Genomic DNA, 17,808 nt, shown 5'->3' on the forward strand with positions numbered 1-17,808 from the left:
TTGTTTGAGCTATTTGATCGCAGGAGATCCTGAAAGCTGTTTGGGTGCAGGAACACCTGTATTAGGAGGCTTCATTTTGGATCAAAATGTAAACAGAGCTTTAGTAGTAGTAGTAGCATTGGCTCAGTCATAACAAGCACAAACACAGAGGCTGTTTTACAGCTGTGCACTCCCATTAGAGCTGAATTTGAAGAGAGTATATTTTACTACTCACTTAAGAAAGATAGAGAGATAGAGAGATATCTAAATACAAAAAACTTTTTAATATATCCAATACAAAATCGCCATCTGTGATTCATTTTTACCAGTGGACAGTCTCCTTGCTCTCATTTTGAACATTCAGGTTTTTCCAGCTTGTCCCAGTCCTTCCTACAAGCCGGCGCATGTGATAGGCCTTGACATTATTCAGTTTGTCCTTCTTCTGAGCAGATCCAATGCTAGCTGCAGGGCCACTCAAACCAGAGCCTGCAGTCAACAAACTCGTGCTGCTATGCTGAGCTCGCCAGGGATGCAGAGCTAACAGCGTGTACTGTCACCAGCTGTAAGTCCAAGATGGCGGAGTCCATCAGCAGAGTAAGAGACTCATGAAAAAGGGAGGTCCTTATATTTCTCTCTTATTTCTTTATTTTTTTTCACAAAGTACAACCTTCAGTATAACTTAATCATTTATTTAACAAACATTTTGACATTGAATAACTGTTGGCAGTCATTTTGTCAGTTGGTGGAAAAATAGTTGAAAATTAATGCTGAACTGACAGATGTTACCACGACATCGGGTCAAGTGGACATGAAACACATGTATAAAGGATAATTTACACTATGGATTCCTGCTCTCAAACACTGAGATAGATTTAACTCTGTCTGTGAAGCTGAATTTAAGAAATAAGTGCATAAAGTTCAAGTTTTTAAAACATGTTTAGCGCCATCTTGTGCCAGTACAGAACGTGACGTCATCTAGTTGGCTGGTTGGCTGCGGCTAATAGACTTAGTAACTTTAAGTTAGCAAACTAGTGACAGAAATGGTAACTCAGTGGGAAACAAGGGTAGTAAAACTAGAGGAAAAGCAGAGAAACCGATTAGGATACTTGTATTAGTCACACATGCAGACCTCTGTTTCTAAATCAGACTGCAAAGCTGCATGCATACTCCAGCTTCATCCTCCAAAAGAATACCTTAGACCACGGACACACTATAGGTAAATGGATGCATGCACTGCATGTTCCTTCTCCATCACTGCACACAGTAATAGCTTCAGGTCAGCACTATATGACCCGAGTAGAAACCATTCATACATATTCAGACAGGTTACTCTGAAACTACATTGCCACATGATTGAGGTTCCACTTTAAAAACAGGACGTATGTCATTGCTGGAATATTACCACATACGTCATCAAACTGAAATGAGATGATATTATCAGACAGTCAGAATTAAGCTCCATTTATTGAGCTATATATTTAAAATTAAACTCCATTTACAGTGGAGAATCCAACTTTGCATAAGATTTTAAGGTCAGGGAAGAATCTTCGACCTTAATTCCAACCTCTTCTTCCCCATCCTGCTTTCCATTAATTCCTCTTTTCCTCACTGCTCTACCTAAACCTTACAGACTCCAAATACCTGGGTTTGTGATCTCTTGGTAGATAGCGCGCCAGCAGGAGGCATTTTATGGTCCACATCCAGGTTGTCAAATCTGTCTGGAGCACATTACACAAAGTGCTGCTGCAAACAGTGGGTAATAAACAGTGGGAAACAGAGCACGGCATGCCGCATTTAGAAGCAGAAGAAGAGGAAAATGGAGCAGTCTAAAGGACACGGGATGCATTTTCACTGAACTTCCCGAAGCAATTCTCTGCTCACACTAGACACTGTAACATCCCTTCCTCTCCCAACCATCATCTGCTCCTCTGCCGGCCAAAATCTCTGTCCGTCCTGCAAGTTTTCAACATTTCAAAGGCAGCAGTAACACTGACCAGCAGTATATGAGATGCAGATATAACACAGAATTAAATATTTAATACCAACAGGCTATTACATTATATTAATATTTCAGAAGAGTTAAGGAGAGGGGCCTGGGGCTGGGGGGGGGGGCTCTGAGATCTGGATTGAAACAGAGGTGTCAAAAATATCTCTGCACAGAATGATAATATTTTACTGCTACTGAACCAAGGCCCTTTATTTTTACACATAATAATCAACATGTAACATAGTTCAAGGCACAAGACAATATACAGCAAAGATACATCACGTATTCCCCGACATGAGAGACCTATGATCTATACGTTCTGCCCTATGACCTGGTGTAATTCATGTTTCATGCTTCCTTGGTGTGTTTCATATTAGTGGACGCTGCGTGCATGATGAGGTTTGTCAGGCGCTTTAAGGAGGAGGAAAATTGTCAGAGGAAGCTGGGAGCCACACGCCTGTCAATCCTCGGCGACATCTGATGTGCAGTCATTGTGTGTTTTCCTCAGAGTCAGAGCCTGCTCAGTGGAGGATCTCAATTTGCGGTGATCACCAAATATTAAGTGTCATTTTTTAAGCAACGCTCAGCCAAAAAACAAAAAAAAAAGGATCCTAATTACGAACGCTCTTGACGTCTGGCGTCTGTTTCTTACAGCTGTTCCCATGCGCGCATTTTACCTCCTCTAGTTACACGCTTAAGCCGCCTTCTTTCCCATTTCTGCTTTTACTCATTTCTCCCACTTTGTCCTTACCTCCTCCTTCTGTTGCTCTCTAATTAAGCAGTGTTTTGTAGAGGGCAGTGAACTCAGAGACAAGGGAGGAACAGATATACCCCAGGGAAAGATGGTGCGAGAGGCAGATACTGTGACGTCCTATGCATTATCCCACTGATAGCTTATTTACCAAGTGAAGATCTCAATCATCTCATTAAGAGTGTGCCGACTGTCACTGATGAGCAAGCAATTCACCGTCCTTATCAAGAGGAAAATTACATATAAGATAACATATTTTAGCACAATCACTCTTGTGTACAGTAGCAGCTGACAAACATTACCACCCAGGAAGGACTATCACCACAGGGAGGACGCGCTGTAAGAGTCAGCATACTGGATGATACCATGACAATTATCATTTAGTGGTTTTAGGCATTCAGGCATCTTGTTTTGATTATGCAATCAACATGCTTATTTTGCTTGTGAGTGAGCTGAGCTGAATCACAGTGAGCTCTCTGTTTGACCCGCCTGTTTGTTTTTCCGGGCTGTGCAGCGGGATCCTGCTTGTGCCCAAATATCCTGAGCGCATGGAACACACCACGGGACTGGAAAGTCAAGATTTCGCTGTTTACTTGTGCAAATGCGTGTCTGAGGGCATCTGAGCGCGTGCCAACTCTGTGGGCAAATAGACTCTGAGAGTAAGTGACCAAATATTGAAATATCACCCAATGTCAAGACTGTTGGAGTGTATAATTATTCGCCTTTTATGACTCATTAAGGGTATCAGCAGCCCCTCCCAAGTCTGAGAGCCATAATCAGCATAAGAAGGGTCTCAGGGCGGTTGGCATTAATCAATGACTGTTGTGGACATGAAATATGATCTGTGGATGTAGAGAAGTGCTGCTGTTCTTTAGCGTGAGAGCGAAGAGCAAGAAAAAAAAACAAAGAGAAAGAGACACGTGTTTACCAGAGGCACAAAAGGCACATTTCATCTTTGTAGCCCGGACCAATCAGAAATGTACTGCTTGGACGACTCGGCCCAATCTGGCGTGTCTCAGCTCTACCGAGTCCGAGGCTGAGCTCTCTCAGCTCACTCCCGTGCATGCACAATTGCTTGCATCCAATTCATTGTGCTCTTCCAGCTGTACCAGTTCATGGCGTCACTAAAGCAAACAGAACGATAAGCTTGTGACCTCAAAAAGAAAAAAAAGTTAACTTGGCAAAGGAGCGAGTGATGAAAATAGTAATCCAGATCATTTTTAGAGACAGAGTAGGCGAGGAGGAGATGGTGGCATCAGTAATTTAATCTTTTTGTGCTTATAGCAGGTACAAATAACTTGAACCCAAGCCCCTTGATTATATAGAATCTGCCCTCACACGCCTACATGTATACACACACACACATTTTCCCATTTCCCTAATCAGCCATGTGAATCCATATTTGGGTTTAGAGATGTGGGACTGTGTGTTTCTTTTGTCTATGTCAGGTTTTCCCACATCATCTGTCCCTCCTGCCCAGGCTCATTACTCTCTGTTCTGCCTGCTCCTCTTCCTCCTCCTCTCACCAATATGCGCATCCCTTTCCCTACAAGACACTCAGAATGGCGAGATAAATCTAAAGCAGATGTGAAATATAATAATAGTGTAAACACGTTTGCTGAAATTGTCTTTTTGCAAAATAATACCTATATATATATATATTTGTTTTTAATAGAAAATGAGTGAACTTACAAGGATAGAGAAGAGAGCAAAGCAAAAACATACTGATAGCTGTTGCTCCGAGTCTGTCTATGAGTTGCAGTAAAAGCAGAAGTGTGAAAACAACCCACACAGGGGCAATGAGTCTGCTGAATCCTATTCATGACCTGGCCCAGTCCTGCAGAACAAAAGCTCTCCCAACTTCATAATTTACAGTTTATGTGTGCTTTCCAACGAATCCTGATGTGGCCGCAACCTGCTAATGGAAGAGAGTACACACTGAGAGTGCTCACTGCCATCCTGTGCATTTTTAACTTCACATAGTCAAAAGCTACCTCCCTGGTTTGTGCACAGAGGGAGACAGACCAGGACGTCTGAGCCAGCATTTACTGAAGCTACAGTTATGGAACAGTGAAGGGACTTAATCCATGGAGCACGCTTACCTATACAGCTAGATAAGGTGAATGAAGGAAAATATCCCTTGCCCGGCTGGTCACCACTGAAGGAACGGGAGATGAGACGGAGGAACGAGGGAGAAATACTCGGCCAGCCAAGCTGAGGAGATGGCAGTCATACAGCCCAATCTGTCAGTCTGACTACCTTGCCAGATACAGGGTGGCTCACACAAAATTACACACTTTTTGCTAAATACCAAGAGACAGTGAGGCTATACACACACACATACACACATAAAAATTGTGGCTCCAGCACACACACCAAGTTGTGGAACATGCTGTACTGAAGCAAGCAGCATGATGCAACTGCAATTTAAACGCCCGTTCTTTAACAAAATACGCACACAATTCGTGGTTCGCCCTCTCCTCCTGTTAGCACACAGTGTCATCGCTTGCATTAAGTTAGCTCGATGGCAACTTGCGGTGACTTTGGTGTAGGAGCTGTATTTTGCTCCACTGACGTGTACGGCTGCCCTGTCTCCCTTTGACGAAGCATCTGACATTTTAAGAGAAGCACTTTAGTGAAGAAGAAAAACACCACCCTGCTATCTGTACAGTAAGTATGAAGCTACAGCTAGTAGCCTGTTTGCTTAGTTTTGCATACACTCTGGAACTCTAATTTATTTAAAGGTTACAAAATCTCACCGTGGTAAAAGAAAAAGATCCTTCATACTAAATAAATAGTAATATAAATTTTTAAACTGATAAGTAATAGAGGGATGTTTGTACTTTGGCAGGTTAGCTTTTTTCTCAGTGTTTTCATCCTTTTGATCAGCCTAGGCTAGCAGGGTGAATTAAGGTATATCCTATTAAAAGATGCACAATTTCTGTCTCTTCATGTGTCTGTTCAGAGTTCTCCAGCACGACCATGAGATCAGGAACCAAACTTGGCACACAAGTACTATTAAACTAACTCTACACTGGAAGAGATTCACATGATGCTACATGATGCTACCCAGCAACCACCTACCAATCCTTTAGACACCTACAAGGTTCATGTAGCATAATTAACTGTATAACTATGCTTAAGGCAATGGGATTTCAAGCCATGTCAATTAGTCCAGCATATAAAACCAACTTTTTTCCTGCCTGTGATCTTATGCATTTTAGTCGAGTGCAACATGATGACATGCATAGGGAAAACCATGATGCATGTAAATATGCAGCTATATTGGATTTTAAGTTATAAAATCTTCTTTTACTTTATGAGAGCATGTTCGGTTGAACAAAATCTTGCACACCAGTTTCTCATTCTACATTTAATGGGGTGTACAGTAGGCATGACCTGATAAACTCATGTAGGTGTTGTTCCTACATTATAATAACACTGTGACTTTAGTGTCATTTGACTAAACAGACCTTGTCTGGGCATTCATTTTGCATTAGCCAAGAAGTTAGCTAATGCTATTAAAAACTATCACGTGCAAAAGAACATGAGTAACCTGATCATATAAATTAATAAAGACATTTCCACACAAGAGATTTATGTAAACAATTTTGTTACTTTTTCCTCCATATTCCAAAGATATGACATCACACCAACTTCATTGGTCAGTTTTAATGTTGGTCCTGGACCAACATTATTATGATGATGCAGGACACCAACACGGGGATATCAGATACACCGTAGTAGTAGTACTTTTTTTTAATGGACAGGTGTCAGGTGTGAAAACCTTGATGATAGACGTAAATACATTTTACTATATATAAGCATGCTATGAGTCTCATATTTGTCTGAGGTTTATTTATATGAACAACCTCTACCACCACTACTTTTACTCTGCTCAGTGTGGTTGTATATCAGTTTGCTAAGAGCACATACAGACAAAACACTACAGCATGGGCGTGTAGTAGTACTCACCATATATAAGCACGGTTGTACCCTAATGGTTAATAATACTGCATAATAATCTACAATGAGCTGGCCCTTTGTCACACCTACATTAACATTACCCTTATCCACACACCACAGAAAAATACTATGAGGAAAAAAGCAGAGCAGCCTGAAAAGCATAAATGAATATGTGCTACTTTTTCTGTGCAAATCATTCTGGGTATTTTATTTCTCAGTTCCAGCATGAATAGAAAGTAATGTATTCTGGTGTGAGAGCACAGAATTGCAGTTAACTGTGCTCACATAGAACTGGTATAATTTAAATAGACAGATATTAAAGCATGCTCTTTTTTCTATTGTAACCAATATGTAAAAAAAACATCTTAAAAAAATTCCTTGATGCTTAGGCCCAGCCGGAGAGATGCTCAAGCACAATGTATTTGCAGCACACTGACAGAAACCCTGTAGTCAACCGTCCCATTTAACTCTCAGTTACAAAGGGAGTACAGTAATCGTTTTTCCCAAAATGTCAAACTATTGCTTTTATGACTTTGGGCAGTTTTCTTTTAGAGGACACCTTTGTGGATGAGTGGATCCAGCTGGGGGCTTTTGTTGTGTGTCATACCCCCTGTCTCTCTCCCTTAGTTTCCTGTCTATAGTCATCAGCTACCCAATATATTAAAAAAAATACAAAAGTTCAGGGTCATTTATGCTAGCTCACACTGCAGATCAGTTCTGCAGGGTCTGTTTAAGATGAGCAAAATTACAGTTGGTAGCTGGAAAAATGCTTTGAACCCATTATAACAGAAGCTATTACTCTTCATCTATGTAAAATCGTGGTGTGGAAAGACTAATTATGCTCTGGAATGGTAATGATGTCTGTCAACAGGATAATTCGCAAAGAATTCACTCTGAGCCTTAAAGTGAATGCGATTGTGCGACCACTGGAGGTTTAATGCGAGGATTAGTGGTGGTGATTTAAGACTGGCAGCGAGGGAAAAGGGCACGTTTTCTAAAAAAGTAAAATACTACAGAGCACGACTACATTACCGATGAGGCCATATAAAACAATAAGAGTAAGAGCTTGGAGTGACCTCAAGGGGCTTAGGCAAACTCTTGACCTGCTGTAAACATAGCCATCATATATTATCAACACTCCAGACACTGTTCCTCTGGAGAGATAATCTCATAGAGCGCCCGAGCCACCTCAGATCTTTCATATCAGCGCCATGGTGCTCTGAAACACTATGGCAACTGCTCGCACACGTAATCTCTCCTGGGTGTGAGATGCAAACAGAGCTAATAAGTTTGAAGAGACAGCAGTGATCACATTTCCAAACGACTCTTTGCATCCTGCTCGGATAACCGAATAAAGGATATTCTCAGCAAACCACAATCCCACTTTCAAAACACTTGATCCTAAGATGACAAGCGCCAGGCTATCCATTATGCAATACTCTCCTTTTCTCCATCGCTAATCAAAAGTGGAGCAACTTCCCTGGATGGGATTAACAGTCGCTCAGCCTTGCCTCTTTGCTTTTAGGACAGGGAAAAAGGTGGTAGGATGCACTTAACCAAATGCATCATGGCACCTACTGACAGTGGGAGCTGCAATGAGACTGTGGAGGTCATTGTGGTGGCCGTGGTTGGGGAGGGGGGATAAGGAGAATAAGCAAAAGAGATTGCGAAGAGAACACGAACCGGCACGGCGGCACTGGGTGGTTACGCAACAGCATACACAGAAACGTTCGCTACACACACGCAGTAACCACAAACATGACAAATGTCCCACCGCTGCCTCTAAATTTGAGTCAGCCATGTTAAAAGTTAGACATTAAACCGCTCCAGTCAGTTATGAAGTCACATTGCTCTTTTCAAGTTTGCCTTTTTTTCTCCTCTGCTTCCTTTTCTCCCCTTCCCCTATCCCAGACTAAAGCTGTCAACTACCCTTCATTCTTTACTATGCATGCCTCCCATCCCCGCTCTTCTTCCTTTTTGCACACACGTACATAGACATATACACACAAGGCCTCCTCTCCTCTGCGTGACCTTGACTGGCTAGCACTCCAGGGCTTGTTCTTTGCCTCTCCCTCTCCCTCTGTCTCTCTTGTTCCCTCCATCTTTCAACGCTCGTCTCCACTCCATCGTCTGCCTCCCTAGCTCTTGCTTTCTATCACTCTCCTGCCGGCCGGCTGATGCTAACCGGTGCGCCCCCCCCCCCCCCCCCCCCCCCCCTTTTTTTCTTCTTCTTTTTTTTTCTCCTCCTCGCGAAGGCACAGAGGAGAAAGGGACAGAAGATGGCAGAGAATGGAGAAGTGAAAGACCTCCCCCTCCTCCGCAATCTAGTCAGCTGGGAGAGTCCACCATAAAAATAACTCCAGCACTAAGAAGCTCTATCAACAAGTCTGCTATATAGGGCCTGACTGATTTGTTATATTAACAGAAAAACTGGACTTCCTGCATGGATAATTTGTAATAGCTGGTCAATTACATTGCAGTTACCCCTATTTAGCATCTATTGCAGCCATATAAATATTTAAAAATGGTTTAAAACACACTTAATGCAGTTTTATATCAGATTTATCAATGCTTTGATAACAACTCTAATTTTTCTATATAAGAAGGCAGTTGATGCATTGACCTAACAAGTGAAAGATCCCTGGTTTGATCCCGAGAGGAGACACAGATCCTTTTGGGGTTGTGTCAGGAAGGGCATCCGGTGTCAAAACATGTGGAGCTACCCGCTGTGGCAACCCCTTGTGTATAAGAGAGCAGCCAATAGTAGTAGTGGCAATAATATGAAACATGTCTGTAAAGAGGAAGTCTTTGTTAAATGCTCAATCGGGAGGGTGCTTTGGATAGTGGGAGAAGCGAGGGGGGTAAACGAGACAATAAATAATAAAATGTAATACGTCTTTACCTTACATAAGGCTGATTCCGTATTATGTATGAGTGATGCTCCCAGAAAGGGTGCAGGTTAATCAATGGAGCAAAAAATAAATCTATTCTCCACAAACGCGGTTTTTATTTCTCAGTAGCGCAAATTGCTTGATTCAAAGTGTGATTAGACTTTGCTCTAATCAGCTGATACGGCTTCCTGTTCCACCGGGGAGGATGACGAGGCCTCTCAGTGGAACAGTGAAGCAGCAGGTCCAAATCCATGTTTCGTTGCAGGTGTTCCTACAAAAGCATCTAATTGCCTGAAACCGAGCCTGTTCTTCGTACTCCAGTCATCCTTGAGTTTTTGTTTTTTTTCCCCCAATGGCTCAGCTCATAACACCCATCTGTATCATAAATTGGAGCAGTTAACTCTTTGACTATCCATTCAAAGCTGAAATAAACGTGAGCTCAGCTGACAGAGCAATCCATTAAATGTCAAACAGGCTGATTAAGCACTCTGTACAATAACACTGTTCCCGTGCCAATTTATGTACCTTACACATATCTAAAAGGTCTCTGCCACGATTGTGCTCAGCAATCTGATGCATGCAGACTGAAGCTCATGTGTTTAACTCCAGATTTGCTATAATATATGACATTTTCATCTAATCTACATCTGAAATGAATACAGCAAGCTGACAGGACTTCAGAACAGCTCCCAGCTGCTTTATGTTTTAAACAATATTAGAAGGGAAAACAGAGGGCTTCGTGAATAAATATCTTCAGCAACCTTTCTCCAAAGTTTGATCACACAAATGCAGACTTGTTGAATGCACCTGCTAAGCCAGACATCTTTTTCTTCCAGGATCCAGTTCTTTCTTTTTTCTTTTTTTTTTCCAATTCATCTTGCTCTAAGAGGCATGGTCATTACAAGACTGCCACAGCAATCCCCCAAAAATAATTTCCTGTCCAACATTAGTAAAACAGCCATGAAGTCGAGGGACATCATCAATTTCTACAGGGCAATAATAACAAAGAGGTTAGGAACTCGCAGTCTTCCGCTGACACCTACACTTCACACCGTGTTAAAGACACCCCACAAACCTTCTCCGTTTTTTCCATTTCATTTCCCTCGCACTTAAAATCCTTTGATGCACGCTAAGAAAGGTGAGACACCCGGGGCACAATGAGGGTCTTTTCATTCAGCGGTAAGTGATTACAGTAAACCACTCTAACCACAACTTTGGTTCATATATAAGAGCATATTTCAGCATGTTGCCCGTGGTCTGAAAGGTGGTGGCAAACCAGAAATAAAAAAGGGTTAGGGTTAAAACAAAATCTATGCTAGCAATTGCTAATAATTTTATCTCTAATCATATAGAATCTCTCTGAGGTCATGCTAAGGCACAGCAATGCTTTTATCTAAATGTGGTGACTGTTTGATTTTAACGTGTTTTCCATTTGAGTCAGGCTCATTCGAATGCTAACATCTGCAAAATAACGCTAAAAAAAGCTGAAGCACATGGGAATATTATTAGTGCTAAAGAAAAATATGGTATAAACCGATCATTATTGTGCCAAAACGTGGCCCCCAAAAAATTCTCAAAAATGTGAAACGTGAAAGAAAGTGATTGGATTTGTTTAACTTTTGTGAAGACATCTCACCTTTCATCCGAGAGGCTTCTTCAGTTTCCTGTCCCAGGTATTTAAACTCTCCACCATCTGGTTTCAGAACTGAAGAAGCTTCTTTGATGATAGGTGAGACGTCTTCACGAAACTTAAAGAAGTCCAGTCGCTTTCTTTCCGAGCTCCTTAAACCATGCTCAAACGTGATTGGTCAATAGCGTTCTGTTTCCAGACTACAAGTGGACTGCAAACAGAAACCAGGAAGCTTCCTGCACCAAAAACGTCTCTCACCTACATATGCTACATTTTCATAAGCAGAATCTGTTTGTGAAGAGTCATAAGCCAGTGTACTATAGACATATTAAATTGCAACTTGACAATGGTGCTTCATTCAAAAATAATGGGATCATCAAAATTATAACATTTATTTTCTGGAGCTCGTCCAATCTGGTAATTGATGAGATAATTCACAGTCATGATATTACTCCTCTAAAATGATGCCATTTGCTTGCTGCATAACCTTTATTACAGGCTGCATATTCTATGAAGAAGCCAAAAAATATATATACTCTACTTGAAGAGCTATCTTAGTGCAGCTCCTGCATGCCAAGTTTAAGTCATTTAGATTGGTAGCCCTGCCCGAATGTTTGGACGCCAGCCCAAAACCAAGGCCAGCATCAACCTAAATCAATAGTGAACCTGACGTTATTACTATACATCATATTCAAGTAGTATGGGGTGCCAGACAGAGTCTGGGACCACACATCAAATATATTTAGGGCAATTTGTCCCAGATGGACAAACTGTTTCCAGAAGGTATGCATCACAGAAAGCAGAGAGAATAAAATGTCAGTGTACAGCTTTATACGTTATAGTTCTAAAATTGTGTTTGCCGTAAACTGGATTGTTTTAATCACGCATCCGACAAATTGGGACCCTGCCCCAGGAAGACATATTAGGGATTCACCTCTTACTGTCAGCGACGCAGGGTGAGTGCATAATACAAGAAGTCAGTCAACCACAGGTTCTCTCTCTCGGAGCGTATCCTCAGTGCAATCTATCAATAGATGTCTCAGTATCGGTCCAACAAATCTATTATCGATAGATGAAGCTGGAAAGCTCTTCTCCTGCTTTTCAACAAGCTGAAAAATGCACTTTTTCAACTGGAAACAAAACCTCCGGTCTCTGACTACTGTTGTTCCTCCCGCTGAAGAGGGAGTCAAATTGTAGCACAGACATTTCACAAGTAGAGGCAGTCTTCTGGTTATGCATGGGGTGATGATGCTGCATGCCTCACAGATTTTTCACACTCGCTGGTGATCGTTAAAGAGAAAAAAAAGCCACACACTACACACAGTGAGGCCCCATACAGACCCAATCCATTGATGAACAATGGCAGTGTCACTAGATAATTCCAGTGACTAATTACCTAAGTATAGAAAATCAGTTACAACAATTATCTTTAATTAGGATACAGCAGGCTTTGGTTTAAAACAATCATTGTTCAAAAGGAACCTAAAGATTGTATTTTAGATATAAGGATGAAAGTTAAAAGAAAGCGCTATAGCCATCTTTTTAAACAAAAAGCAGCTGTGAAGCTGTTTTCAACTTCTCAGATATGAAGATTATCTGTTTTTCTCTCAAAGCAGGCTGAACATCTTTGAGCTTGGGACTGCTGGATATCGTAAAAGGAATCTGAAACTGAATCAGTAACTCGTGAAAACCTGAACTCTCAGAGCACCCAGCAGCTCAGAAATCCAAAAAACTGATTACTGTTATTTAAGAACTATTAGTGCCACTGTGCATGACTTTCCAATTGGCTTTCCATCCATCTGCTTATCCAATTCAGGCCTATCCCAGCTGTCACTGGGAAAGATGCAGGGTACACCGTGGACAGGTTGCCAGTCTGTCGCAGGGCTAACAGGCTACTATTCATGCTCACATTTACACCAATGGCCAATTTAGAATCACCAGTTAACCTAACCTAATCACCAATTAACCTTCTTCCCACAAAGCTGAAGTACTCGGAGGGAACCCACACAGACACAGTGAGAGCGTGCAAACTCCACGCAGAAAGGCCCCGGCCAGGTGATGGATTTAAACTCAGGATCATTTTACTGTGAGGCGTGCTAACCACCACAGCACCACCCACTGTTTTCCAATTATTCTGTGTTTAAATAGCAAATACTTCCATCTCTGTTTCTTCAGTACTGATCATCCTGTCTTCAAAAGTACATTTGTCATATTGCCGAAACCATGAAACACGAGTCTCTGTGTATTTTTATGTGCCAATATGGCAAAGTAGGATGGTAGAGACTGTGCCGAAACAGCCACATGATCTGGCAGGTGTTTATATTAGCTGGCTATACTAGCTGACTAAAATGAAGGCCTAGTTCAAAACGGGTGTGGTTTGGCATGAGTGAGTGCTGAATACCGAGTAGTAATGAGTATTAAGTACAAATGAGTTGGAACATCAGCATGCTGCCTACTATCAAACACTCCTGGAGCTCACACTGCAGCATTTTTCTGATCAGTAAATGCTCTTAATAGTTGCTGAATGTTTTCCAATGGGCATAAATGAGGAACCGTTTAGCTGCCTGACTGAAGAGACAATAACAGGGTGCCACATTATCAATCTTCAGTCTTTTCTTTCTTCAGTGATTGACTTTTGTTCTAAAGTTATAGTGATCACAGCCCACTTTCAGTCCTATTTCGGGTGTTTATTTGACGGTAGCCCACAGTTTGTGTGATTGTCAGGTTCACATATGATCAACCTGTTTGTTTTCACCCCCCACACTTTAATCCTCTGAGGCCATAATCAATATGTCCCCGGCAGACCTTTCTCCCTCTCCCTGCCACTCCACCTTGAGACGCGGTGTGAATTTAAAGGCCACATCAGTGCAGCGAGGGGAAACACCGACTCGTTTCAATCAATTAAAAGCGTCAATCACAAGTTCTTCTGCATTCACTCAGAAGAGTAGCTCCGTCACGTCGGGAGCCCGTACTCATAACTTTACTTCCTCAGTTGCAGTCCATTAATTCCTGAAAACATTCTTTTGTCTAACGCCGGGTTACAGCATCGTTCACTTTGCAAAGCTCGCCTTGAACCTGTCTCTGACACGTGTGGCCCCCAAACTACAGATTTTTTTGATGTTCGGATTTCCCTTTGCAGAAATGCGTAGGCAGAGGCACAGCGGTGCTTTAAGCTCAAATTCTAATGTGCTCACAATGACAGTGCTAGCATGCTGATGTTGAGCTGATAATGTTCACCATCTTAGTGTTTAGTGTGTGAGCAGGCGAGCATTTGCTCTGCACCAAACATTACCACAGCGGAGACTGATTGTGTTATTAAAATGATGGATTTTGACAATAAACCAAAGTATTAGAACTCACGGTGCCAAGATAGTTACGTTCTGGAAAAAAAATATCAGGAAATCAACAGATTTGGGAACATGAATATCTGTACCAGTAGTTCTTGAGACATTTCATTTTGTAATAATCCTAATTTGTAATAATATTTTGTATTAATCTGGCATCCAAACACTAAAGCCACAGTATAGCCCCAGTTAAAAACAACAACAACAACAACAACCCCAAAATAAACAAAGTGGAAATTCAGATGTAAACTAACCACCTTTAGCTGTCAGCAGGGGCAATTCTAGGATCAAACCTTTTCCTTCCTTTCCTCCTTTTTACCTTTGCAAACCTAAATTCAACTGCAGTCTAATAAGACACTACTTATTGTACTGTCTAAGAATGACTCAGAATGAATAATCACAGTTCTTATACTGGTTTTGGGGTGGGCACTTCAGTTATAAAACCTGAGGCAAAGGCTCAATTATGTTGACCATAATTTTCCAGAGTTAAAGAACAATTTGTAGCAAAGCAAATAATAGCTTTTGTCAGTATCTTAACCACACAAAGCTAGTCCATTGTACTTTAAGCAATTTTAAAAAGTTGTAGTGCCACTTTATATATCTGGACATTAGTAATAGAGTTGCTTTTAGCTGTAACCTGTACTGTGCTATGATGAAATTTAGATGTGCTTAGGCACCCCCCCCCCCCCCCCCCCCCAAAAGGGTCCAAACTCGTCATGTCCAGTCCAGTTTTGCATGCTTAAGCAGCTTCACACTCAACTGGGAACCCTCCACGCTAATGTCAGCAAGAATAATTAAAACAGTGAATTTTGTTGCATCAGTGTGAATTTTAAAAAGGTGAGATGACACCCCCCCCCCCCCCAAAAAAAAAACACGACATGTTTTTGTACCCTATTGGGACCCCTTTGAGGGGTGGGGGGGTACATTGCTTTACTGTGACTTATCGTCAGTTCTCTTTTTTCTGGAGACACATCACTTTAAAGGTGACTGAGTCTTCTCAGATTCCCCCAAAGTGTCTAGTGTTGAAGGTTTTTTCTGAGGCGTGGGCGGTGTGTGTGTGTGTGTGTGTGTGTGTGTGTGTGTGTTGGGGGGGGGGGGGGGGTCCTGTGTAATCAAGCCCATATTTCTGCTGTTTCTGACACCGCATTCATTCGCTGATCTCACTTGCATCATTGTTTCTAAAGCCAGCATCTCTCTCCGTCCCCAGTGGTGCTGCCGATGCTGCTGCCACACATCCCCGTACAGTACATCGTGTTGTGGTCCTTGCATGTGTGCTGGGGATCACATTATCTCGCATTACAGGGAAATGAACAAAAAAACGGGCCCTCCCACTCTGCTTCTTTTTTCTTTTCTTTTTTTTCTTTTTTTTTTGCTCTTTTTACACCACCACCCCTCTCGGCACGTCCCGCCACTTCCCCTCCCCCTGTCCTCGGTAAAAAAAAAAAAAAAAAAAAGCAGCAGGTGTTATTTCCGTATAACCTGAAGATTTAGGTGGTAATTAGCATTACCTCTCAGCCCGGGAGAGTTATATTTATGCTTGCTGGTGACGGCAGGGGACGCGAGTCGAGTGTGCTTCTGGGCACCCGACGAGAGAAGAAATCACGCCTCAAAAACACGTGGGAGAGATTACTCAAATATTCCTCCTTTGTACCCTCTTTAACCCTCTAGCGGCTGCACGGTTGTCTCTCCCCGTTAAGCAATAAGCTGCAGCCCATTAGTAATTTCTTTTTTCTTGCAGGATGTCAGGCACACCATAAATACACATCTACATGCACACAGGTTTCACTGTAGCTAAGGGCTTTGACCTTGTGTTATGCTGCCCTTATTAAGTAGCTGTTGCAAATGTCCCGAAAGCTCCAACAACACAACGCAATGCACGCTGGCAAATCCATGCATATGACAAAGTAGATGTGCTTACAACAGGTTCACAATTGATGGTTCAAATGGTGCACTGGTGGAAATGCAGGAATGGGCTAAAGATTCTCCTAGGAGGCAATTAACTGCACAGATATTACATAATGACAGCCCACACTTCTCACCAGCATCCCCGGACCATGCCAAAGGATGAGATGGGGCTTGTTGAGGAAGAATTACGTTAACGAGGAGGTTGGGGGGTGGCGGGAGGGTACACCCCCGTCTCTCATTCCCTAACACCACCACCTTTTCGTGCCAGTCACCTCAAAAGGAAGCAGCGGGTCAGAAATGAAACACCTTGAAACTGTCACAGGACGCTCTCTCCCTCCGCACAGAGGGGCACAATTCTTGACGGGATCTTACCTTTGCTATTGTCCTCTTCCCTGTTCAGATACATGGCTGTTACTTCACTCCGAGGCAAACGCGATCGCAGGTATTTGTTTGCGTACTCCTCCGGCGCGTACCGTGAGCTCCGCTGATGTGATTTCGTAGTAGTAGCTGTTTATTGTTTTTGTTGCTCTCCTCAACAGCTTCTCCTCTCTCCTCCTAGTGGATAGGTAGGCTAACCAGTTTGAGACTCTCACTATCTCCCTCCCTCCCTCTCTTCCTCTCCCTGCCTCCTTCTCTCTCTCTCTCTCTCTCTCTCTCTCTCTCTCTCCCTGTCTAATAACCACTGTGCGCTGTGGCTCAGAGGACAAAATGGGGAAAGTGACTTTTGCAGCAGTGTGAAGAAGTCTGCCACGTGTGATTTTTTTTTTATAATTTCGCTTGCTTTGCATATGTTTATCATATTTAAAAATGTGCCTGTGCGCGTAAAGGTGAGTGCAGTCACAGCCCACCGATGGAGACTTATTTAGGCAGGGCTTGTAACCATGTTGCACAGGTTAATTTGGAAATCTCTTTGGTTTAAACAGCTTTTAACTGTGTAAAGGTACCAAATTACAAGCAAAATCCTGCGTTCACTTCAGTCTTTAGCTTCTCTTTTAATCAGAAGATTAATGCGTTAAAAATGTAAATGTCCAGTGATTCTTTTATTAGAATGGCCATAGGTTGTGCATGTAAAATGCAGGTGAAATGATTAGCTGACAACTAAATCCTCATTTAAGCCATTTATCAAGCAAAACTGCCTCCTTCTCCAGTAGAGTTCAAGCTTTTGTTCGTTGATGCCAACATTAACTGATTTGATCCACTCAGGAAAAAGTTCATGCCCAAAATGCTGACTTTAAGTAATCTGATCACATGTTAATTTTCCATGTAATTTGTTTACATGAGTACATGTGACTTGAAAAAAAAAAAGTTATAAGTAAATATTTAATCAACAGTGATGCTAATCATTACTAAATAAC

General features: G+C 42.1%; 1 protein-coding gene across 2 annotated transcripts in view; it reads right to left on the bottom strand.

Moving 5' to 3' along the window:
* The window catches only part of syt7a (synaptotagmin VIIa), a 98,802-nt gene extending 81,730 nt beyond the window's left edge, over positions 1-17,072 (bottom strand). The window contains exon 1 of one of the 2 annotated variants that reach the window (XM_040025922.1): positions 16,826-17,072. In XM_040025922.1, coding sequence (XP_039881856.1) covers positions 16,826-16,859 — 34 coding nt within the window. In that variant the 5' untranslated portion in view covers positions 16,860-17,072. The remainder of the gene's footprint in view (positions 1-16,825) is intronic. The other variant, XM_040025923.1, reaches the window with a different exon arrangement.
* Between the last annotated feature and the right edge of the window lie 736 nt (positions 17,073-17,808).

Source organism: Simochromis diagramma, unplaced genomic scaffold (assembly GCF_900408965.1).
Source record: "Simochromis diagramma unplaced genomic scaffold, fSimDia1.1 OVJJ01000293.1, whole genome shotgun sequence".
Taxonomy (NCBI): domain Eukaryota; kingdom Metazoa; phylum Chordata; class Actinopteri; order Cichliformes; family Cichlidae; genus Simochromis; species Simochromis diagramma.